The sequence below is a fragment of the Stegodyphus dumicola genome, chromosome X2 (genome assembly GCF_044657685.1).
Source record: "Stegodyphus dumicola isolate Sdum_Otavi_A_Nest chromosome X2, ASM4465768v1".
Classification (NCBI taxonomy): Eukaryota; Metazoa; Arthropoda; class Arachnida; order Araneae; family Eresidae; genus Stegodyphus; species Stegodyphus dumicola.
Window position 1 is genome coordinate 77,374,157 of NC_140781.1, and position 27,276 is coordinate 77,401,432.

The 27,276-nt window shown below is 33.4% G+C and overlaps 1 protein-coding gene across 3 annotated transcripts in view; it reads right to left on the reverse strand.

Moving 5' to 3' along the window:
* LOC118195444 (uncharacterized) overlaps window positions 1-27,276 on the reverse strand; it is a 185,103-nt gene that overhangs the window by 79,647 nt on the left and 78,180 nt on the right. For all 3 annotated transcript variants that reach the window (XM_035366760.2, XM_085809650.1, XM_035366759.2), the window contains exons 3-4: window positions 3,920-4,106; window positions 2,388-2,489 (exon numbers count right to left, since the gene is read on the reverse strand). In XM_035366760.2, coding sequence (XP_035222651.2) covers window positions 2,388-2,489; window positions 3,920-3,964 — 147 coding nt within the window. In that variant the 5' untranslated portion in view covers window positions 3,965-4,106. The remainder of the gene's footprint in view (window positions 1-2,387; window positions 2,490-3,919; window positions 4,107-27,276) is intronic.

A 27,276-nucleotide genomic window follows, 5' to 3' on the forward strand; every position in this document is an offset into this window, starting at 1 on the left:
ACGTGAATGGTTACTTGAATATAGCAAAGCACAAAAGGACTATATGGTTAAGAGAATGGACTTTTCTAATGGAATCCGGCTCGCGTTCACGTTAGACGCGGGAAAACCAATTCGCCGAGATTCGGACCTGGGATGAAATACCAGTGTTCAGCGGGCTTTAAACGTTCGGCCACTGGTGGGACCTAATTATCGCTGGAATTAAATCTAGAAAAAAGCATAGATTGCGCAAATTTCATAGCGCATTAATAAAGTCATGGCATCAACGGTGTGTTAGTTTTATTATTTATGTCAAGTAGTTTTACAGGAAAGTCATTTAGCAATCAGTTTTGAATAACAGCTCTATTAAAGGTACAAGAGGCTACTCGCCGTAATATATCTCAAAATCTGAAGCATAATGTTTGGTCCTAACGTTTCCAGAAAATGCGTCCATAAGAAAGAATTATCGCATGTTAGATCGAAAAGCCGTTCACCATAATATGATATTAATCTCTGCAGAAGTGTCTGTTTCAGAAAATTCCAAGCAAATTTTAAGGCCGTGCGTACGTTCTCTACATATATTGGAACCATAAATTGTTCATATTCACGTAAAACGGATGTCTCGAATGTGCGAAGAAAGAAGGCTCGTAACATGATTAGATGTCCTTCAGTGATTAAGGGCCTATCACCAGTGGCCGACTGTTTAAAACCGCTGAATGCTGTTACTTCAGTCTAGCTTGGGTTCAAATCCAGACGAACGGGCTGGTTTCGGGGTTTTCTCCATATCCAATGAGAATACGAGCCAATTTCCTTCAAAATCCTCTACAAAGGCATCCCTCCTTTTTGGCAGATAGTCCTCGTGGCTTTAATCATATTCAAATATCCTGACCTAACTTTTCAGTGACTACAGTTAAAGCCGCTTGGAATAGTAGGTGCGTAATTTGACAGTCGTATTCAAACACTGACTGATAAGTGGTATTCCTGCACGTATTGTTTGGCATAAAGGGAAATATTAAATTAAAAGCACTTTTTTTGCTTATTATATGCTTATATTAATGAGCTGTGAACTCTGCCATGTCCTGTGCTTGTGTACAGTGATTCATTCCTCGTGACTACTAATCAGCCCCAATGATGAATTACAGAAAATGAATCTGCGAAAAGAGGCAAAGGTTTTTAGCTTTACGGGAGGACTAAAAATAAACTGACTGCTTTAAAGCAGTTTTTATTCTTTTCCCTCAATTTCCTACATTCCTTGTGTTTCGATATTTGTTGTTATCAGCAATATCAGATGGTCAGTTACCATTTCTCAAAGTATAACAACAAGTTTGAAAAACTTCAGCCTGTAACCTGGAGCTGTATGGCACATATGAGTGCAACTGACTATAAGTGGGTTGAATACCTAGTATTGAATAACTGGAAGCACTTCTGCTGAAATAAAATCTAAATTGCTTTTCCTACATTCAGTTTTATCTCCTTCTTCATTCAGTTCCACTTACGAGTGAGCATCTTCAGCAAACTCTTCTTCCGAACAAGATTAGTAAAAAGAGATTATTCAGTAATTTTGATAAACAAACACTATTAACAACAAATAAATAGACATTATTAATTTTGATAATCAAATATTAATTTCAATTGCATTTAATAATTAAGTTTACATTGATTAAAGTAAATTAAATCTTAACACAATTAAATTATATTTTGCAATTAGATTTAATAAATAAACATTATTAATTTCAATTCTAATATTACAATTATTCCACTAATTACCAGGTTATTTGAATCAGAGGCATATAATTACAAGTATCGATGGTGTATTTAATTATGGCAAAGCACACTAGGGCTATCTGCCTAAGAGGAGGGATGCCTTCCGTGGAGGACTTTCTAAGGGAAACTGGCTCGTATACACGTTAAACATGGGGAAAACCACGAAAACACCCATGCAGCCAGCCCGTTCGCGGGATTCGAACCTCGGACCGAACTACCAGTGTTCAGCGACTTTACCGCTCGGCCGCTGGTGGGCCTTACAAGTATCGAAGGCTTATTACTAGTTAATAATGAGTTGTATTATATTAAGTTGCAATCCAAATGAAATAAATGTTACAATTATAATGTATTCATATATCCCATGTAAGTTTTAATTATATTCTGATATTATTTTTAATTTGCGAATTTCAAAAATTGCTGTTTGGTGTCAGGAGCTCTATTTTCGTTACACAACTATCTCATTACATTTTTTTGCAATTATTATTATAATTATTTTAGTGTAACTTTCGTAAAAAGTCTGCAGATTGCAATTGCTGCTGAAGAATGCGACTTTTTAAGTCAGTAGTTTCATATTAAATTTGTTACGTTTATACATGATACTGCATAATATAATATACACATCTGGTATTAAGTAGAATGTTACTTACCTTTGTATCATTTGCTTCTGACATATGCTTATAAAGAGTACAAAATGACTTCTGAAGGCTCAAATGTTCTTTGTACAGCTGCTGGTGCATCTTGAGTGTTACCTAAAGCAGGATTACAACATTTCATGTAGTCAGGAAATTATAATTTAGTAAATTCTCAAGAAAGCCTTAAAGTTGAAAAGAAAGTAAGAAAGAGGAAGGTAGTAATACATAATTTAAATAATCATAAGCCTTTCTATGATGTTTACCAAGAAAACTGTCGAATGAAATTTTTTTCATGATGAAAAATACTTTATTTCATTTCCTTAAAATGTTGTAAATTTATCGTGAATGAAGCACCATCGAAATTTTAATTGCCTTAAACTGCTCGGTGGACTATACTATTAAGGTATAAATTACTTAATTTTATATATTTTAAAATCGCGCGGAAAATCTTGAGTTTTTTAAAAGGTAACAATTTTTGGTTGACTAATAAGGTGTTAATGACGTTAGCAAAAATTATATCATTAGTTATGGGTGTTTTATACGAAGCAAAAATTTTATCATAACTATATCAGAAGAATAAGTTGCTACAGTTTATCTCGTTTCCACAACCAGTTTTGAGAAATAAAAAATATTTCTTATCCTTAACAAAAATCAAATTTATAAATGTTGTTTCATTCTAAGCAAGTAAAATTCCATCCGGGTTAATTTCATAAGATAAATTTTAGTTAATTTCGATCAACAGTGCCAACAGGCAATAACTGAAATCCTTCTTATCTTCTCTTACATCTTATTGTTAGCTAATTCAATTATATTAACCAGTTTGATATAAATATCTGGAGAACACTTAACTGCAATATACAAATGCATGAAACATTAGTCGCATTCTAGACCTTTTAGTCGCGTTTGAACTCAACATTTCAACATATTTCTGAAACAATTGTGACTCAGTTACAAAGAAAATTTAGTTGAGTATTTCTTATTGGAGAGTTTCGCAATCAAGGAAAAAGATTTTCTAAGCTGAAAAAAGACTAGAGAATTACTTTTATTTTTAGAATATTTCGAACCAGTATGAATATTTCAAAGTTCTTGAAGACATTTTTATGCTATTTTTTATTCCAAATATCTTAGTAGACAGTACATATTTCGATTTGAAAAAAAACTACTTTAATCTCAAATTATATTCACTTATTGTTTATTATTAATCAATAAAATTATTAATAATAGTTTTAAATTCCCATCGTAAGGATTTTTATATTCCTGAACCATAGAAAATGTAAATAAGTCTATCTTCATTCCTACTGTCCTAAAATCAAAATATAAAATACCAGTCAAGTACTACAGAGCTTCAGAAAATGTTTCCTTCTCATATAAAACCTAACTATTTAAAAGAAAGTAGCATAGAAATATTAACAGATACCACAAGAAAATAAAATATTTCTAAAATAGTGCGATCATTTACAAATTTGTAGTGAACTATTAATATATTATAAATGTAAGAAATGTACTTTTTTTTTAATTCGGAAAAACAAAAATTAAATAAAACTTACGAAGCACTTTTGCCCCATCATCTCATATGTGTAAGACTGCTTCATTTATCCTAAATCTGTTAACATTTTTCAAAAATATAACAGCATCGCAGTGTTTCAGCCTAAGCCATATGGGGCAACATCAATACACGCACCTCTCTTTCGTGTCGGCTTCAAAGCCATGAAGATTAGATTGCTTCTGCAGGACCTGTTCAAAGTAAATAAAACATTAATTTTTCAAACCCTATAAAAAGCATTCTATTAATTCGTGTTTTATTCGTGGTGCAAAGAAAAGAATGGACCTAGATCACATACACACAGATCTTCATTAAGCAATGCGAACGCTACGTCAGTCTCAGTCGTAATTTCAAGGCTATCGCCTCTACCATCAGCCCCAACTCTTATGTTTATAACAAAGAAAATATGCGTTCCCATCGCCTGAATAATGTATTTTAAAAGAAATCGTCATTACCAAGGCCTATTTTCGAACATACGCAACCCAACTCTTACAACAAAAGTTATCTCACACTATTAATACAGTTGTTAAAAAAAAAAAAAGTGCCATTTCTTGTAAGGTTCGGGTCAAGTCAGTCCTTAGGTGAAAGAACTCGGCGGAGCGAAAACATGCCTTTTGTTACCACTTCTCGAGAAACTCGCTTCGGAGAGATCTTTAAATGGGAATCTTCTTTAAAAACAAAAGAAACCTATTGAAGTTATTATCTAACCTGCTACAGAAAACAAATCGCGTTTTGTTGCGGCGTTTTCGTTATCTACATTGGTTTCTTTATTCTAGGTTCAGAGATTTAGAAGATGTCTTCAGAATATAACGCGAGAAATGCTTATGTACCTTACTTCCCTATATACATTTCATGTGAAAAATATGAACGGCAAAATGGTGTAGTTATTATAGCTGTAGCGAATTGCTTCTGTAGGCTGACGACATCTGAGGTATGAGAAAGCGATAATACTAAAATTTTTGAAGTGATGCAAGAAATAAATGAAAACGATAACCTAATTAAAAATTATATATAAGCTAATTAAAATACAATAAATAAAAATGCTAATCAGGTAATAATTAATGACCTTTTTGCTGTAATCACAATAAAATGTTTTAATGTTATACATTTTTTCAAGAATTTAAATTTTTATGTCATTTATTAAATTTCTCCCTCATCTCCTGATTTTGCATCATTTTGGATAGAGGTTCCATGCCCTCTAAGAGTAATTACGATGGCTGATGATAACCTGTGATTGTCTAACTAAGGATTAAAAAATTAGAGACTACGATTTCCTGGAAAACAATGTTAACGATGTTGGACTCCCAGAAAAATTTTTAAATTAATTTTGATCAATAACTAGCTAACTAGAATTTTTATAGATTCAAATCTTGTTATATACTGCTTAAAGATATTTATATTTCTAGACTATTCAGTGATATATATATATACATATTCTTTTGTTACGTACATGTAATTTATTTTTTAAAGAGTTCAAATTTTTCAATAAATTCTGTATAACCTCTAGCAAATATTTTACAAGTTTTGACAAATTATGTCTATATTCAAAGAATGGGGCCTCAAAACCAGATGAAAGTGTCGGGTGATCTTTCGACTGATCAAAAAGGATCTCCAATGGAAAAAAATACTGTGAGAAATCACTCATAATTAAAACTTAAGCACAAAATTATACTAATTGTTAGCAAAATAAATTCTGTGCAATGACCAATTGAATGAGACAACTGAATCCTGGTGGTTTCAAATCCCGGTGAAGGGATGGATGTTCTCGGGATTCTCAACATGTGTAATAAGAGCCAGTTCCCCTTAGAGAGTACTCCACGATCACATCCTTCGTCTTACACAGGTATCCCTGGTACGCTTTGCTGTAAGAAAATAATCCAATCTGTCTATACAGTGAACATTGGTCTGATGCCTTTTCAGAGTTCTACATCTAGTATAACATCGAAATAATGAAAGCGAGCTCATTTTCGAATTCAACGGATCTAAAACTATATCTTAAAGAGAAAATTCCAAGCCACGTTCACAAACAGATATACTACCGATGCACAATATAATAACTGAAACAATTTTTTTTTCTAATTTTCAATGGCAGGTTCACAAGACAACAGGTATATTTCAAAAAAAAAAAAAAATTAACATAGAAAAAAATTAACATAAAGATGAAAAGACATCGGTTAATCCGTCAACTTATGTCTGGCAATCCAATATCGCTTCCATGAGGATGCAGGAGGTAGAGCAGGACGGGAGGCAAAGTAAGAAGTGTCAAAACAAGGCATAATTGGAATCATAAAGTGACAGAAAAAGGATTTACTATAATTTAAATTCCAATATTTTGTATAGCGAAACATAAAAATTCTGGATTGTTAATGTGTAATGCATAACAAAATCAAAGGAAAAAAGATAGGCCTGTGTTATCAATTTTTCTCAAAGATAATGTAGCCTTAACAATTTCACCGACACTAAAACTGAAATCGTTTCTTAAATATATTAAAATAAATAGAAGGAAAGATATTTCGAAAATATTTTCTACTAAAATTGCAGCTTTGAAAGTCGTGTTGGTTGTTTAGTTAATTGATTAAAGCAGAGTACTCCAGAACTATTTACGTAGAGAGGATGGCTTCGTAAATGCCCTTATAAGCTAAATTGGCTTGTATTTATTTCATATATGAAGAACCATCATGAACCCTCATGCAACCATTTCTCCTGGAACTGAACCTGGCCACAAAATGTACCTGTATGCAAGTTTATTTGATTACTACTTATTCTGTCAATAGTTGGATCATATTTTATTTTCTTAAGAGTTAACATTTTATAGTAACAGTTTAGCCACTTGTTGCTACAAGGTTTAACACGACGAAATCTATAGTGCACATCCATAAAAACTCACTCTGTAGCCGTATCATTAGTAACTACTGGAACTTGGGGACCTGAATTTCTTAATTTCTGGTGAGGTTAAGTTGTCTGTTTTGGCAAGGCATTCGAAAACTTTGGAGAAATGCATTCGCAGAGGATATTCTAGGAAAAGTTGGCTTTGCATATATAAATGGGAAACCCACAAATTTGGCTTATTCAACCAGAACGTTTTGTCACTGATGAGCTATCAGAACTCTAGCACCACCATCCGTGATATATCACCAGCATCGGGTACATTAATTTCGATGTTGGTGCCAATGATAGATTCTCCTGGATACTATTTTTGCAGTAGGTTATGTTAAAGTTTTGCTCTTAATCAATATGCAGATGTCTTTATCTACCCTTGGATCATGTTCAATAAGCGGAGTCGCAAAATAATAGATGAGGAATTCTATAATTTTTTACATTTTGGGTAAAGTGAATATGAATTTACGGAATGAAGTGTACAGATGTTTTCTACGAATCATTAAGTACTTGATCAAAGAGGATTTCCTCAAGTTAGGTATGCAATACTGATAAAACTTCAAGTATTTAAATGAATCCTCCGCTTTTTTTTTTTTTTTTTTTTTTTTTTTTTTTTTTTGGTACAATAACTGCATAATTCTCCTTTTGAGTGAATAATTTCATTTATTTTTTTAATGAAATTCTAGTTGTATACGGAAATCCTTATTAGATATGGTAAATGTAAGTCTTATCTTTTTATAATTTGACTAATTTAGAATCACTTACAGAAAAATTATTTGCAATAATATCTCAAGAAAAGAGATTAGTTTACGTAATTTCTGCTTTGAAAGATTAACCACAATAAGCATTGGAATTACTAACGACGGAAATCAGACAAAAGGTATTGCCTGTACACTTTACATTAGCATAATACAAATCTGAAATGCAAGAGTTCTAAATAAAAACTTAATTTTTACGCATCTTCTGAATGAATGCAACATTGCGATCTTTATTTCCAGGGAAACATTGTAATTGCAACAAAATAAACTACATAAAAGATAAATAAAAAATTTAAAACAGTCACAAAATGTTTTGGTCTTCACACTAGCTTGATTCAGTTGAATGAAATGAAAAATAGCCAACAAACATGCTCTTCTTCACAATTTCTTGACAGTATTTAAAAGGAAGAAGAGGAAAAAAATACAAAAAAGGTCTGAAAATCTTTATAAAGAAGGTGCTTGAACCTTTTAAATAGACACAGTGAGAAAAGACCGGTTTCTACTGTGAACTAAATGTGGTCTTGTCTGGCCCGAAAATGAGTCACTCAAAACTTCCAGCCTAGTTTAGAAACTCAAGGTTATGAGAACCGTTTGGACTTCGTAAATAACCATTAAGCCTATATAAAACTTAGACTGGTATTTGAAACTCCCTCCCAATGTAATAACAACAGTGTCTTTAAGAATAGTGGTTGGACTGAGTATAATTTCCGAAGAGATTTCACAATACGTATTATCCAGTCGTATATTTTAGAGAACCACAATACCGATACATTAAATATTTTGGCTAGTTATGAATTTAAACGAAAAATAAATGCGAGTAATATTAGTAGACACTTTGCTACATTCAAAATATCACTTTTAGAAGGTTCAAAAGGCTTATGATTCCGTGCTTTGTCGTGTAACTCTATTAGTCATCATATATACAGTTAGTCACAAAAGTCTGCGTACAGACTAAATTTTAAATTAAAAAAACACTTAAAGCATAGAAAAATGTATTTTAATCATTGCATTTTTTTCCTTCTATTAGCTAAAATTGTAAGCTTAAATAAAAAGTAAATAATATCAGTGTGATACTTTTTACATTTTTTCAAAAATATATTTTGTCAAAAAAACTCAGAAATTCCCTCCAATAAGTCTGCGTATACTTTCAAAAAAAAGCAAAATATAAGCTTTTACATTACTTCAATAATTTGTAGGATATCCTTTATTCTTCAAAACAGCTTGCAGACGTCTGAGCATTGACTGAACTAGTTTTTCAGTGTCATCCGACGTAAATTTCGCCCATTCTTCCTGCAATTTACTAATTAGCTTATTTCGCGACGTAATATTGTGTTTTCGAATTCATTTCTCCAATTTTGCCCACAAATATTCGATTGAATTGAGGTCTGGTGACTGTGGAGGAGTACGCAACTGTCTTGGAGTGTGATAGAGGAGATATTCCTTCACAATTTTAGCTGTATGTTTCGGGTCGTTGTCTTGTTGGAAAATAAAGGTATTAGAAAGGTTTAAATTTCGGGCACTGTCTCGTAGATTTTTCTTCAGAATATCCAGATAAACATACTTATCCATGACTTTATCAATAATGAGAAAATTTCCAACTCCTTTCGACGACATACACCCCCATATAATCACACCGCCAACCCCATGTTTGACAGTTGGACTTAAATTTCTCAGATTCAGTTCTGTTCCTGGTTTTCTCCATACAATAGGGTGGCCATTAACTTTAAATATTGTAAATTTACTTTCATCTGACAAAATTAGATTGTTCTAGAAGTCCTGCGAAGAGTTTAAATATGTTTTGGCAAAATCAGTTCTTTTCTTTCTATTTGTCTCGGTAATGTATGGCTTAGACCTAGGTTTGCATCCATGATAATCGGCCTTTCGCAGCACTTTTCGTACAGTTTCAGGAGAAATTTCCTTGTTGCTAGTTAAAAAAATGTCTTTTGCAATGCCTGCAGAAGAAAGTTTAGGATTTTGTTTAATTCGTAAAAGAATTTTTCTTTCTTCTCTCTGCGTTAGCTTCTTCGGTCTCCCACATCTTGGTTTTACAGCAAGACTACCAGTGTCAAGATAGTTTTGAATAACTCTTTGCACCTTAGAAAATGGTTTTCCAGTGGTTTTACCAATATAACGAAGAGTTTTACCTTCATCTCTCAATTTGATAATTAGTTGTCTCGTAACTAAAGGAATTTCTTTATTGGTTGTCATTTTCGTCAAAGAAAATAGAAATAGCAACTTCTAATCAACGTGAAATTTGCTTCGGAAGTCAATGACCTTGAAAGTGTAACCTTCTTTGTATTCTCAAGTTTGAAGTTTAAAAGTTAGATAAGAAATCCCCCCGCCTCCTTCGCGTTGTACGCAAACTTTATTGGCTTTAATTTCTGGCCACTTATCTTTTAAAAATTAGTGTGCATAAATTATTAAATATGAAAATATTACAGTTAAATAATTTCAAAGTCCCTTATTGAAACTAAATATTTAAAAAATAAAACTTTAAGAAACTACCCTTTTCGCACCTTAAAATTTGGATTTGATATTACTTTTCTTGATGTACGCAGACTTTATTGACTAACTGTACAATTATAAAGCTGCAGTAAATCTGACTTTTGTTAACTGTAACATTTTAAAATATATCTATGTTACCGACAATGCATTAAAGCTAGCATTTTATAGAACAAACAAGCATTTCATAGAATGCTGAAAGCTGGCCGGCAATGTATGAAACGATTAACATTTCTTCGCACTTCATTCAGCTTTAATGCAATCGAAATCAGTTGTATAGACCTTACTAAGCCAACGTACGCTATAATTTAAACCTTTATTCACAAACAAGATTTATAGAAAACACACCTATTCAACTGTGAAGGCATATAAGGCTTTATGGCATTACTAAATACCACAGCAAACAATAAAGCAAAGACATACAAAAATACATGTATTATGACCATCACATCGCGAACGACCAAATGAGTAGGAAGAATGTGCAGTGGAAACATAACGCTAATAATATAATATCCTCTAGTTTAAATGCATGCTTGACAACTGCGAGACAATATGGCAATATGGTGGGGCAGTAGCGGCCATTCTTGTAGTATGCTTATGTCGGAGCTCTGAAGGGTGCCTGCGGGCACACTGCGACCTGCTATCCATCGTCCCGACATGTCCCATACATGCTCAATAGGATTCATGCGCGGTGATCTTGCAGGCCACGGCAGATGTCGAATAGTGTCACTCTCCAGATAACTCCTCAACACCTCGAGCTCTTTGTGGGTGGGATTTATCGTCTATATATACCGCGTCGGTACCCATTGCAGCGACAAAAAGGACGCACAAGAGGGTAAAAGAATTTCGTCGCAATATCAGACGGCTGTGAGGGAACCACTGGGAATGACCGGGAATCACATAGACGTTGGTTTGGCTGTTCGTTGCTATCCCAGCTAGACAGGTAAGCCTCATCCACTGAGTCGACGTAAAATAGTTTGGCGGGATATAGGCATCAGCAGAAAGATGCGACGCCAGCTGTCGTGCTATTAGTGATTTACAGCGTCTTGCACATAGCAAAAGGAAATGATCATGTGCCGTTGTGGTAATCCTCTGGTGTCCAGTCCCACATCTTCTACAGGGGGTTTTGATCCCTTTGGTAACGATTTCACAGCCTACTGATAATAAATACTACGATGCACATTCAGCTCTCTCGCAACAACGAATTGTCTTGTAACAGCTTGCATCATCCCGACAGCCCTCCAACACATTTCAGCGTGCAAATGATGTCTTTGGTTCATGCTTTCCGCTTTTGGCTATCACGGATTACACAGAACTATCATTGCTTACGAACTGTTGCATAAGTCCGACATGCCCTTTTTAATGCGTTCCAGTGTGACTGGCGGATTGCGTTTTATGCTAATTCTGGTTGCCTATTTGCATTCGGTAATGAAACCTCTACCTCATAGATAAATTGTATGTTTTAATTCCCATTTTAAATTCGTAACCTTTCTTTTAACGCTTGTTTACATTTTTAGCCCTAGTGTATTTCGAAATAAACACGAAATATCGAATTTATTATCGAAAGGAGTACAGAAAAAAAAGATTAAAAGACAGGCTGTACCCATTAGCGAGGAAAACGTGTTTCGTCAACTTTGCTAGGGTAACGGTATAAAAAAAAATAAAAAATATATATAAGTGCATTCAGGAAAATTATAATAATTCTGAGAACACAGTCATTCATTTTATACTAAACCATACCTTGCTGATATCAAAAGGTAATTATTCTTGATAATTTATATTATTATTGTATGCACAGCAACGTATCTTCAAATTATATAAATATATCTAGTATAAAAATATCTCATATTATCTTCAAGATACAAGTTAAAAAACTAAAACATCAACTTCAGCTACGTGGTGTTAACAATTCTGTTACTACTTCTAAAATGAAAATTGCAAAGCTTGTGATTTCTACATGACAAACGTTTTCCGATCCCAAGGCTCCTTTACTTGCGACATTCTTATCTTTCGATATCCTATTATCCTTTACTTATGATATCCTAGTTAAGTGATTCCTTATTTAAAACGGCCCCACCGGTGGCCAATTGGTTAAGACCGCTGAATACTAAGTCCTGGCTGAATACTGGGAGTTGGAACTTTGGTTCGATCTTAGGCGAACGGGTTGGCTGCATAGTTGATTTTCGCAGCTCTTCCATGTGTATATACGATTCTCCAAACGTCTTCCACGAAGGTATCCCTGCCCTTAAACGGATAACCTTGTCCTAATCGAATAGCCTAGCCCACTGTGAATTTGTCAATTTACACGCGAATATTTTTGGAAATTTTCAAAATTTCCTAGAAATTATTTTTTTATGCATTTTACATTTTAAACTATCCCATTTTTTTCATAATTTTACTTTTATTTGTATTTTTGCATTAATACTACTTTTATTTTTGTGTTTACATATTTTTATGAATTATCATATCGGTTCTAGACTAGGAAAGCTTAAATATTTGTTAAACTTAAATTAGAAAATTAAAGCTTTTATTATTCATTTGATTTTACTACAACTTTATATTTGTTTCAGGAAGTCAGGTTATGTATTATAATTTATCTTTCATTTTTATTTTCTTATATATGCAGAGTTTCGATATTATCTGAGGACTATATACACACATAAAAGAAATCTAAAGTTAAATAAACAGAATGTATGGATCTTATTTATAACGAAACCAAAAATAAGAATAAATAATCTAAGAAACATTTTGACTCACTTAAGACAATAAGGCCTGTTTTTTAAAACATTCCTGAAAAAATACCATTCGGTACTCATATAATTTGGACTGGATTCTTTAATTTAAGACCAGCACACGAGGACTAGTTGCCGAAGTTCTATCCTAGTTTTGATCGAAAGACAGCTGGGGGATGTAATCCGCAGGGTTTGTACCTCTCTTACCCTAAAGCAAATATTTTTATTCCTCTAATCTTGCAGTGATTGTGATCGATTCGGTTGGATTTAATTACTGAATGTTCAATAGTACTTTCCTATAACGCTTACATTGCCATAAAGAAACCTGTGTTGTAGTAAAAGAATTCACAACTGTATATGAAAAAACTTATATTGTAATTTTTTTACACTGTTGTCCTGCAAGTACAGGTTGCAACGTATCTTGCCTAAAAGTACGGAACAATTTAATGTTCCATATCTACTATTTGCTTACCGTCCCGCTGTAAGAAAACTAATTGATTCAATTTATATATCACTGAATCTAACCAGGCATAATTCTCCTCAGGAACAACCATGTTGACATGCTTCAAATTCATTTCGTCTATACAGAATCAAATGTATCAAGAAGGATATTTTGTTTCCGTTTCTGCGTTCGAAATATTATTAACGCACCATCATTATCATTCAGATCATGTCTCATGATATGATATTCAGTGGATAACTAACACAGTACTAAATCAATAACAAAGAAACTATACAAATTTAGCTTATTTTCATTGAAACATGATTGACTCACAAACAACTAACATTTACCTGTAGTAAGTAAGCGAAACTCTCCAAACAAAATGTAGTTTCCCAAAATTGTTAATCACCTCATACATTGCGCCATCAAATCGCTTAATATGACCTCGGATCGTAAAAAAAAAAAAAAAAAAAAAATGAGAGGAGTAATAATAGTTGGAAATTTTGCAATAAACAAAAATCCTTTTGTCTGAAAGGGGGCACATAAAGCACAGGACGAATCAAAAGAGAAATGACCTCAAAACACACATTTGCCCACCGAGAATCAAATGAATTTGTTAAATTCAAAAATACGTCGCATTTTTCCTAATAACCTTTTCAAACTCCGCGATGCATTGCGATCCGAATGATGTGGTATTTTTTATCCTAGCAGTAAATGTAATCTACACAAATAGATAAACACTTAGGATGCTTGGCTTACTTCTATTTAGTAGCAGGACGCTTGAGTATTAAACATAGGGTATGAATTATGCTCTTAACAGCCTCAAAGCATTTATGCGCATGATTGGTAAAATTCATCCTTTTAGTATTAATTTCAAAAAATGAAATTTGAGGGCACTTCAGAAAGCAAAGGCACTATGACTTTTTTTCACCTGTTATCAGAAACAAAATATTCTTACTGAAGTTTGGATAATTACCGAAGTTCCAGCTTAGTGAAAAATGTAACGAGTTCAAACCAGCATTTATCTTTTTGATACGTTTTTTGCGTATGGAAAAGCTGTTTATCAAAAACACTTCTATAAATCTCATTTACTACTTATCGCTTGTTACAATAGTATTTTGAAATCATCACACTAAGCCAAAATACGTTCCTTGCACGAGAACATCAAGAGCTTTCCTTTGTCCCATTTGCCCACCAGTGGCCATACGTTTAAAACTTCTGAAACTGGTACTTTGACACAAACAAATAAGTTGGCTGCGTTTTGGGATTTCGTGTTTTTTCCCATGTGCAAAGTGAATACATGTCAGTCTTCTTAAAAAAAATCTTCCAAGAAGGCATCCCTGTCTTTAAGCAGAATGTCTCATGTGCTTCGTCATATTCAAATAACCTAACCTTGACTACTTCGCAACAGTTTCAATTATCTATATTACTGTTCCTCAAGCTTTTGTGGCTTACTGCCCCCTTTTAGCAGTTTTTTTTTTTTTTTCCTTTTTTTTTCACCCTCAGCGCTCCGTACCCTTGTAACAATGGATTACATAATTATAAGGTATACAGTATTTGCAATGACCTTAAGAGATGGATATATTATTTACACAAAAATCTCTGATCTCAGTTTAAATCACAATGTTACGGTAAAACATACAACTAGTTACGACTAGCCGACTAAGCTCTAAGCATCGTTATAACATTTAACAGTGTTATAACGATGCTTAAAGCATACTAGCACCATAATTTTTTTTTGTAACGTTTGTAAGTAGGTTTTTTGTAATGTTTGTAAGTAGGTATATATATATATATATGAACCATCTGCATTTCTAATATCCATATTCTGTCCATCGTAGAAGATATTAATTAAATTTGCAAGAGTTTGCAACCATCGAAGTACAGTTAAAGCCAGCGGAAGGACTAACTTCGAAAACGTTCTGTTTTATTTTGAAAAGATGAATGTAATCTTTGAATAATTAATCGAATGTTCAATAATTTGTTTCAAAAATATTTAAGCAAACACATCTCCAAACGTGTTCTTATTACCCATTTGCCTTTGAATGCTCCTTGGACCAGTAACAGCGCCTCAGATTTCCTCAGCGTCCACCGATAACAGGTAACGTCCCTATTGAGAAACTATGGTCTGTGAAATAATCTTTGCTAACAGATGTGAGACTTAAGGAATTTGGATATTTTTACAGCAGCGGTATTTCTCTTTTCGTATAATTTCCACTAAGTGAAATTTTCAAACGTTTCCCTGAATCAGTTGTCATTAACTTTTTAGGTATGCCATTTAAATATTTGTCAACAAGATATTATACGTGGTAATTTTTATTCCGATTTACACCAATCCTGCAGAATTTGAGTGTTGTATGTGTTCTTTGTAGAAAGTTGTTGGATATGTAATGGTTTTTGTGTTTTGTGTTAATACCTAGCTGTGAGAACGTTGCAATGCTAGCGCATTTTCTATTGTTCTTTTGCATTATATCTAATAGTGTCTAATCTATGTTGCCTGTTATCAAATGATTTTTCAGGACACTATAAGGTGGAATCTTTCTACTTCTAGCGGTTTATTGTTAGAAATGGTGCTTTTATCCTTTTTTAATAATTTCAGCTGACAAATTTTTTCACACGTTTTTCTGAATGAGACTCAGTTCTCGTTTTATTTTTTTTATGTATGTCATTAAAGCATTTGTCAACAATATGTTGTACAAGGTATTTTTGTTTTCAGATTTTCTTGTATTGTCATGGTGTACCTTTCGGAAACTTTAACTAATTATGCTTATTAACACTTCCCCAAAGTTTAATTTGGCCTTTAATACTGTAACTGGCTCTAGTTTTAAAAATTAAAAATTTAATAAATTCTGCCTCTTTTCAGTTGGATGTTTTATTTTTTCCTTTATGCTGAAATTATTGAAGGAATTACACTCACGAAATTCGTTGCCATTTCAAGTTTAAAGAACCGAAAATTAAAAATATGTTGTGATTGCATATAGCTGTTAGTCATATTTGAGCTTGGCTGTATGAGTAGACATTTTAACTTCCATTATCATGTGAAATGAGGGCAGATTCTACCTGCTCCTTTCATCAGATACGATGAATAATTTAGCTTCCATTTCAAAATGTTTTTCTATATACTGCACTCTATTCGTGTTTCTATACCTCGCTTTAAATTTTTAATCCACTTTGATCTACTTGTCCGACATTTTTGTCAGGAAAGTAAACTTTATCTGATTTTCAAATTAGGTCTTTCACGTTTACTAGATTATTCAACCAAACAACCTTAACACGAACACGATCGTAATGGCTGTTATTAACAGCTACCAGTGAAGCGATTGCAGATAATTCAGGACACACTAAGTCATGTACGTATGTTAATTTCCGAAGTTCATTCTCTACAATGTCTTATTCAGAACATTCATATCTACCACTTCGATATGTATTGGGCTGTTATACGAGTAACTGTTCAGGAATCATTATTCTCAAAATTAGATTGCCTCATGAGTTTTCAATAAAAATTTATATTAGTGCCAATGCTTTGAAAATAAGTTTCTTCTGGTATTCCAAATAATTCTTGAAATTTCAATTTATAAATCTACCAAAAAAAGAAAAAATCCAAAGAAACTGGGAAATAAATGGCGAATAAGTGAAATCTGCACAAATGTAGAAATTGAATGGCATACGTTTGGTATAATAGACATAAAAAATTTGGAAGTAGGGACGACAGTAAAAGCTTTTTGATTCTGTCTTTAGTATAAGGCATATTTCGTTAATTTATATGCCATCCTCTGCGATGTCCTTTTTGATGTTACATTCTCACCTGGAGTGCTTATGAGCACTTTTGAACCACTATTCTGTTCAATAATTTGGATAGTTAAAGTAATTAGTTAAAATGTTTAAATAGCTATATTATAACTTCGAAGAAGCAACTTAGTAATCTGCCCATTTGGTGCCGATCACACATTTTTTCTAATGCTTAAATAGTTGATTTTGAACCATTGAGTACACCTATACATTGAAATAGTCTATTCCGACAAAGCTGTTCAACGACATCGAGAACCAAAGAGAAATTTAACAGCAAAAACCAAAGAGAAATTTAACAAATCTGAAAGCTTTTAACACCAAAGCTGGGATTTTAGAATTAAAAATGTAAAGGAAAATTGACACAAATCTGCTTTCCAGGAATAGATCCCTGCGAGAAACAGCAGTCTTAATTATCCGGTCAATGGCGTAGTTCATTCGGATAATAATAGTCCAATATGCTCATGCGAGAAGGGATATAGGTGCTCAAGTATTATCCCGTCGGCCGTGAAATTTGACTACCTTGAAACATTAAAGCTGGCCGAAATCCTGCCAAATTTGCTCCAATCGTTCATACGGAATTCTGAAGGAACTAACGTCTCTTTATTTAATAAACAATCGGTATTCGACCCACTTCAATTTGCACTTCGTAAAAAGCCTTTTGTCTATTTCTATTATTTGGCTAGACCGTCTGATTTTACCCCGAAGTTCTGCTTAAAACGCTATGAGTACAAAGTTCTCGCAGGTAATTGTTCCAATCAATTACTAGTTTGTCGGCCATATTCAGCTGAACCTATCCTGTCCATTAATATGCTCATTTTTGACGGTAGGGGGGTCCCATAACTTTTAAAATAATCCACGCTTGCAGTTCTATAGAAGGCAATAAACAAATCTTAATCATTTTATTAATATGCAGTTCGAAAATGCAGTAGTAACAGTTAATTTATATATTTGTTAAAAAAAATCGCTTATCAAAGAATCAATCTGGTTATATGAAACGAAGGCGCAAAGTGTGTTGTTACATCCTACTTATCTTTACCTGGTAAAATCACGCTGTTTGGGAGGCAATTTAGCGGTGACGAAACAATACGTAAGTATCGGGGTTATATAAATGAAAACAATTATAAATATTAAATATAAAAAACAATGCATTCTGTAAATAATTAAACGTAAAATTTTAACAAAACATACCATACTTTTGCGTGCGTACGGGTTCGTAATAGATTGAAAGCACACAGGACCAATGATAGCTTGATAAAACTTATTTTCCCAAAAAAAAAAAAACAGTTTATAGTTCTGGAACGGTTCACAAATGTACTCGTACAGTTTGTAAGTAGGACAGAGCACAATCAGTGCTCCTCTGCCGCTCCAAACGACTAAGAACGTTAAACAGAACGCAGTGCAAAGAGCATCTAAAGAGCAAAGCTCGCCAGGAAATCTCTCAGTACTTCTAAGTGAACTCAGCACTAAAAACTGAGAACTAATGCTTTCTGTAGTCTAATATAATTTTTCCCTGGCCGCAAAGAAATTTCTAGTACCTTCCATTTCTCGAAATTACTGGAAGGCATAGATGGTTAAAGTTACATATAAGGGCAGGATACTGTTACAGTTACATGTAGGTATCAATTACAGTACCAGTTACAGTTATACAGAGAGCAAACGGTCGTCAAAGCCATCGCTAGCTGGATGATATTTCGCCAATTTAGCGAGATAGCCATTTTACCTCAATGTTAAATGGACTTATCCCTGTAATCTTACTTTTCCGGAAAACCTTCACTTTTCTTGAGGCCGTTCGTGATACACTATACAAAATTATTAACAAAAAAAAAAAAAAAAAAAAAAACCGCATGAATTTTAACAGCGGGGACTGTCTAAAATAGCAAATTAATTGTATCTCATTTAAGAAAGAATTTAGAAGTTGTAATGTAGAAATAAACGTAGACAAATTAATCGCTTATTTTTAACTTATCCTTCTTAAATCTCCTGATATTAATCGGAAGTTCATAGCGTAACTTTATATATAGTAGGCTTTGTTCTTGTTTTATGCTCGTTGATTTTGATAAAATTTGTTAATGGGAAGTTTATGTCATGATTTTATGAACACTATGCTCTGAAGATGTGTTACCACTCTAATTTAATATTACAATGTATGAGGTTTCCTTGCTTCACTAAATACATAAAATGCTTTTATAAAGAATCAAACTCTTCGTTGAAAGTATCATCCGTTTATAAATTGTCGAAAATCATCTTTAGAAAAAAATTGATCAAAACCTGCTCTATGAAGCGACAGATGGATGGAATATGTATATCCTTCTGTTAAGGTAAGGTATTTCTAATCAATGCTATAAAACTTACTCTCTTCTTTGAGAAATAAACCATGCTAACTGTAAATTTTATTGATTTTATTCAGTGTTTTGAAAAGAATACCGAATCAAACACTTTTATAGCTCGACCGAATGACCGAATTGCGCTGAGAATACGCAGTCTCCCAACCAGTTAGTTTAAGTTTGAAGAAGTTAAGGAAAAATTACTTGAGGGTTGTTATTAGTCTTTCCTCTACATTTATAGGAAAGGAAAGACAGTCCCGTTCAGTATATATTGAGAAAAAAGTTAGTGACATATCTAACGTTCGTTCCATTCATATTGTCGAAACAATAATGCCAAAAAAAATTAACATTCAGGTTTGAATAAATGATGTGGTTCAGCATACTGTTGTAAAAAACTTCTATCTATAATAATAGCTTTAGTAACAAGCAGAACGTGTTACACATTAAAATTATAAGAGTATATTCCCACTGAACGCAAATAATTATGAATTCGAAGTTTCTGATAGCATTATTATTGACATTTTATTTTTTTAATCGCCATGCTTTTACGTTTAATCTCGAGATCTGACATTTCCGAATTACAGTCTGCCGACCTATGGCAACTTATTTTACATGATTCCCAGTGTGTCTTAACTATTGCATTCCGTCTCTACTACGGTACATACATTACCTTCCTACCTTTTTCTTTTGTAGCTTTCATTATTTTGTGCAGTTTAATGAAAAACATTTACCACTAAAACAGCTGAAATTTAAATGAAGAATTCAGTGCATATCAAATATCAAATTTTAGTAATTCATAGCAATGTTTCTCAAACTTCCACCCTGGAGAAACACTTTGAATATTTTTCAGGTCATATAGAAGCCTTGCACAAAAAAATGTATCTACATTCAAGGCAGTAGTCTCGTCAGACTATTAAACAATCATTAGTGATATTGTTTTGATTAAAAAAAGCTGTATAATTTTTTTTCCCTCCAAAATGTGTAGCCCATTTTTGTCCAAAATATTAGGTTGTGTTTTTGAAAGGATAGTCGTATCAGTCCTTTCGTATGAAATGATTAGAATATGATCGGAGTATAGAGGATCAAAACCTAATTAAAAACGAATTTATAAACTAATTCTCATCAACAAATTTGACTCATAAAAAGTATTCCGACTAGCAATGCGACTTGGTAAAGTAACTAATTTTCATAAACGAATAACACTAGGATAGTTTGACTTGAAATTGATTAATAAAAAATATCTAACCTGACACCTATAACGATATTCAAGAGTTCCTCAGATTTTAAATTTTTAATAATTTAAAATACAATAAATGGAAACTTTTTAATAAAAAAGTCATTACTTTTTTTATATATATAAAATACTTTATATATATATAAAATACCTGAAAACATTTAAGGTTTCGCGGAAACTAATTTCAATATCAGCGTGTTAGAAGAACATGTTTTAAACTGATTATGTTTGATTATTAATGGTGGCGACTGCGAAAGGAAGAGCCTCCAATCTTAACCTTAAGATAAAATATGTGGGTGATAGTGTCGCCTAGTGACATTTATCGCAAGTTTGCAGTCGCGCCTTTCGGTAGTTAAATGTTAATTGCTGGTGTTTGTTGTGGCGGCAGCAGCACAAATGTGTGTGTGTGTGTGTGTGTGTGTGTGATTATGGTAAAGCCTCGAGGGCTATCTGCCTAAGGGGAGGGATGCCTTCGTGGAGGACTTTCTAAGGGAAACTGGCTCGTATACACGTTACAGGCAGCAGCACAAAAAAAAAATGGTTTTCCTTATTCTAAGCACATTTTAATAGGTGGTTGACACCTATTAAACTTAGGAATTGACTTAGAAATTCAATAGCTACCATCATTATCGAAGTACAGTTTACTTCGACGATTTAGTATGACTGAAATTCTCAAAATTATAAAAAAGTGCATAATACAAAGGAAATGGAATAGTAAATGGAATAAATAATAAATGAATAAAGGGAATGCTTCAAAATACAGAGAAATGGTAAAAAAATAAAATGTGTTGAATGTGCAGTCGTGAGCTTAACTTATTTTTTTAAGCAACAATTTTTTCTTAAAATATGTTTTACAGGAAGGGGGTAAAATGACCATATTGACTTATAAGGAATGCTTCAAGACTTACGACCCGCGATCTTTCAAGGGTGCTCTTCAGGATAGTCGTTTATTATGTTACTACACTTTCGCTTTTTCGGAGTTTCAGCGTAATGTTTAGGTCTGAGTACGTACGCTTATCAGAAAACTGAAACACTTTCGCATCGCTCGCTTGGCCAAGCGCGAAGGCCGAAGACGAAATTCCTTTACGCTTGCGAGGAGAGAGCGACATGTTATTCGGACTTTCTTCCGATATCGTTACGGTAAACTAAAAAAGAAAAAGCACCAAATTAGGGGGGAAAAAACCTGATTAATTTTCAATGAAAATCCAATATTTTTTTTCTCGCAAATTCATTTCTCTTAACTGGGATTTTCAGTCGTATTATCAATAAATTTCAGCTTCAGCAGTTTGTAAAACTATGAATAAACATTCACGTATTAAAGAATGGGATTAAATATGTACGTTCACTCAATCCTAAAATAAGAACAACGACTTTTGTAGCTTGAATTGTACCAGAATTTACCTGTAGAGCAAAAATTTCCAAAAGTTCTGAAAAGTGCCGTAAAATGATTAGAAGTGATTAGCTGAGTTATTATCATGGAATAACTAAATTCGAAGATCTAGAAAATTACAAACATTATTGAAAGGCAATTTATCACAAATTTAATGTTATAATAGGCAACAAATTTGTACGAAAATCATCTTTCTTTTTGCGATTTGGAACTTGTATGAATCCAGAGTTCAGTTTCAAAATTTGTCGCTAAAAGATTTTTTTCTTCATAATCGAAAGAATAGACAAAGTAAAGACAGATATTCGATGGAATATGATTAATTAAAGTAGTATTTGGAAGTACCGAAGAAATTCTTGAACTCCGTATCAGCCTTCTACCATTCAGGTGGGTAGGTTATTTGAATATGGTAAAGCCACGAGAACTACCTGTCTAACAGAAAGGGTGTCTTCGTGTAGGACTTCCTGAGGGATGCTGGTTCGCATCTATGGTATACATGGGGAAAGCCACGAAATTCAACCACGCAGACAGACGATTTTCGTAACCAGGGTTCTTTGACCTGGGTTCAAACCTCAACCAGGTCAAACTACCAGCTTTTAAAGGTCTTAACCACTCGGCCTCTGTGGGGCTCTGCCATTCAGAAAATAAGCAGCTTGAGGCTATGTGCTGGAATGGCAATCAACAATTGCACAGACTTTGTTATCTTGAAAGATGATACCCTAGCCGACCATGTAGATCACAATGAAATCCATTTACTATAGCCATCGGTCCCAATTTCATTCCCGGCGGGTAACAACTCTCGACCACATGCCACATTATCTCTTGTGAATAAAAACAGAAACGTTCGTATGGAATACAAATTCATTTTGTCAGAGTGAGAATGTTTGAGGAAAAAATGGATAAATCACGGTATCCCTCACTTAAATCTACAATAGCTTCGATTCGCTACGTTATATAAAGAGTATTTGTAGTCAGTATTCATAGTATAGTTTTCTCTGTGTTACCCTGGGGCACACGGGCGGCTGAGCGGTAAAATTGTTGAACGCTGGTAGTTCGACCGGTGTTCGAATCCCTGAGAACGAGTTCACTGCATGGGCGTCTTCGTGTTTTTCTCCGTGTGTAATGTGAATACCCACCAATCTGCTTTAAAAAGTCGTACAGAAAGGCATCCCTCTCCTTAGCCAGATAATACTCGAGTGCTTTGCCATAATTAAATAAAACAAACCAATTTGTGTTACTCTAAGTTTCAGCACAAAAATGTTATACATGCTGGCAAAATTATTTCACATGCAAACTTTAAATGTGAATATCTGATTTTTTCAAAATAGGAAGTGCACAACTCGCGGGATTTCTCTTCTTACCTACATTTCCAGTCCAAATACTGTCTTGCTAATTCCAATTACATTCATAAATACAGACGATGTATGGATTACAAACGAGCTACGTTCCTGAGAATGTCTTTAGGTCTGAATTTGTAGAGCCTGGCAGAAATGAGCATATACGATAACGATAACTCTTTACTTCATCGACAGAGCAGATGGTCCGTGGGCGCACTATGCTTATCAACACTAATAATAATACAAGCATAGTGGTTCATATGAGGTAATAATTAACACAACATACATTTTGATGTTTAATTTTGTTCATTTTAATGTTCTGTATCTTCTTTCGTTTCCTTAATCCATTTTACTAAATATCTTTAGTTTTCTTATTTCCTTTTCTGTTGTCCATACCAGCATTACGCACGAATTTGTCGTTAGCTTTTCAGCCATTTGTTGGAAGTATATTTAATTAATTTCCTTTGTTTTCTTACCTAACTTTATTGCTACTCGGGACTCGGAGCTTGATTTCTTGACAATAGAATTATGTTCTAACTTGATTTGGAATTATTAATCACTATTTTTGAGTCACGGCCAAATCTTTGGACGTCCTCATTTTTGTTGAAACGGGTTGTCATGAGGAGTGCTTTTGCTCTCTAAGTGAGTCGGGCTGCGCCCAAATTCAGCTGACCAACCACAGATTACTGTAATAATAACCGAATCTTTTTCTGCGTCAGCTTGATATATTCAACGGGGAAACATACTTTCGTGATCAATTCATTTCAATTACGGTTAGAATTTTCTGACCATATGACAGGTGCATTTCTTAGACTAGTTATTTTAATAACGAACTAAAAACTAGAACATTGTTATAAGAGAAAATAACATTTTTAAGTTAACTGCGGCCAAAAAGCAACAATGGCGCATATATTTTTCTGCGGAAAATTATTAGGCGTGTGTTTTCCTATAACGAAAAAAATGCGATCTATGATGCGTCGTCGTTGTCGGTTAGATGTTGTTAAATTAAATGTTATATTCCTTTATTGTAAGTACTGTAAATAAAAAAAAATTAAATTGTGGCATTCTGTTTCTTCCTTTTTTTAGTGAAATAAATAACCTAAGAAAGAGATTTCTTATGCTTAGAAAACCTTTACCACAGTATACATGTGATGAGCAGAGTAAATTTTTCTTCTCGTTGGCTAACTGGAAAGAATATTTCTGATGAAAGAAAGAGGTTAAAAGGCAGGGGAATAATAATAGAAAATAGGATTCTGAATGTCTTTCGACAAAATAACAACAAAGTACAACAGAATGATGTTGAACATAAGCGACAAACCTACGAATTCCACCGTTAGCGACGACAAACCGCTTATGCCATACATACGCACAACACATTACTTTCCAAATTATCCATTTTAAATAGTCAGTTACAAAATATGTTTTCCGAAAACTTTCATAAATAAGAATCGCTTAAGTCGATTCTGCTCGCAACACAGAAAATTTCTGTATTTGATTTTTTTCGTAATTTTATTGTTTATCGTTTAGTCTGAGAACAGCACAATAACAGAGTGAACAAAAAGTCGATGTATTTATTTATCTATTTTTGTATTCTTTATTTAAAAAATTATACTAAGTCCACGAGGTTTAAGTACTTACAGGAAAGTATTTATTCCTTCATGGAAGACTTTTAAAGAAAAATTGACTCGTATCACGTGAAAGTTATTTATATTTAGTTATTACGTGACTCCGTCATTAAGCCCAACACCGAAAGGTTTTGGTTTGGATTTATATGATTATGGCAAAGCCTCGAGGGCTATCTTCCTAAAAGGAGTGATGCCTTCGTGGAAGATTGTAAGGGAGACTCTTTCGTATACTCTTTACACATGGGGAAAACCACAAAAACGCCCATGCAGCCAGCCCGTTTGAAGGATTCGAACCTCGGACCGAACTACCAGTGTTCAGCGACTTTACTACTCGGTACCTGGTGGACCCTACGCTGAAAGGATTCCCCCCGTGGAGGATTTTTTAAGGGAATAGCTCTTTTCTAGGTTACAAAAAGGAAAACCATAAAATCGTCCATGCAGCCAACCCGTTCGCTAGGATTCAAACCCCGGAATGAACTACCACTGCTCAGCGTCTTTTAATACTCGGCTGCTGGTAGGCTCGTGCATATGAGAATTTGGATTGAATTATTTGCATTACGGCAAAGCACCAAGGACTACCTGCCTGAGGGAAGGAGTGCTTTCATGGGACTTTTTAAGAATGACTGGGTTTTATATACGTTATATACTATGAAAATTACAAAAACTGTTACTGAAACGCCGCGTTCTCCCCAATCTGAACCCGAGTCAAATTGCCGGTGTTCAGTGATTTTACCCTCGGCCGTCGGTCAGCTACTGTTATACATGAAGGAAAACCATGAAAACACACGTGCAACCAGACAGACAGCCCGTTCGCTAGAATTTTATGGATTTTTTAAGTTTTTAAAATTATTTTTCAATGATTTTACCCACTCGGCAACTGGTAGAAATATCTTGAAAATTTTTAGATATTTTGTGAATGTCAATTAAAATTTTCTTCATTAACTCCACTTTAAATGTTTGCACATTTATTAAAAAAATATACGAATTATTCTTTTTATAATTTCAAATTATACTTATTTTTTATGATTTCAAATTTCTTAAATATTTTTTTTTCAAAATTATTTAAAATACTGCATCAGATTACTCTCACTATATATGTATAAGGTTTATGTGAAACATAAATGATAATTATTTAGATTTTGCTCCTATTCTACACTTATCGTACTATTCATATACAAATACTCAAAAATCTGAAGCAATTTTATAAGCACATAAACGACAACACAAGACCTGTATTAGGCTTAACTTAATAATTGCCACAGTAATAATATTGGTGACTCTGAAACGATGCCCTGTACTAGCATTTGACCTCTTTATTTGTAATGAGATGAAGAATGGAAAAGTTCTTAAAGAAGTTAAACAACCTCGTAATTACTTTTGAAACAAGTAAAGTTTGGGGGAAAGTAGGTGACTCACTTCCCATATAAAACTAACTGTTTCTTTCGAATGCAAGCGAGTACTAGGTACAAATTATCTCGATTAATAGTCTTTGAGAATAAAACACATTCTACTTCGCAAAAGTAATCACAGGTTATATTTTAGATTAAAGTTTTTATAAGGTTAAAATTTATTTTAAATTAAAAGCAAGCAAAAAAGCATTCGCTCTAGAGATAATTTTTAATGCTTAATAAATTCTGATTTCAATTATCAGATTTGCGAGGGTTGTAGGAATTTACTGAATATTGAGTTGAGTGAGATTTTAAAAAGTAATAAAACAAATCAGAATTTTGCAGTCTTTCGTTCTGTTGCTTAATCTACCACAATGCTTACACAACAAATATGGTAGAATTATAGTAATACAACTGCACCCTGAACAGTGTAGACGTTAAAAGTGCTGACAGCTAGTCCGAGACCAAGGATTTGGGTTCGACTCCCGCGAAGGCCTGCTGTATGTTTATTGTCCTTTCCTCCTCTTTTTGCGGATGTAATATCAATCACATCCTATGGTGCAATGTAGAAAGCGCTCTCGGTGATGGATGAGTTCGGTCATTTCCCATAAATGTTAATATCTGCCCATTTGGGAAAATAATACTAATAACTTAACATAGTAAAACAATCATAACCTGAAAAATATTTTTAGACATCATTAAGCTAATCAATTGTTTTGTTTAGGGTCGGGTTGCAAAAATTCTGTAGTAATATCTACTTATCGAAGAAGAAATATGTATTTGATAACAAAACGGCGCTAATTAATAAGTTAAGAAAAGACCTTTGCGTAGTGAAATTATCTGATAATAAATTATAATATCAGGTAAAGGTTGAATAAATAAGAAAATCTTTATGTTAAAAATTATTGAATTAAACACTGATCAAAAACCAGTTAATCTGTTATTTAAAGGCTTTTATGGATAGCG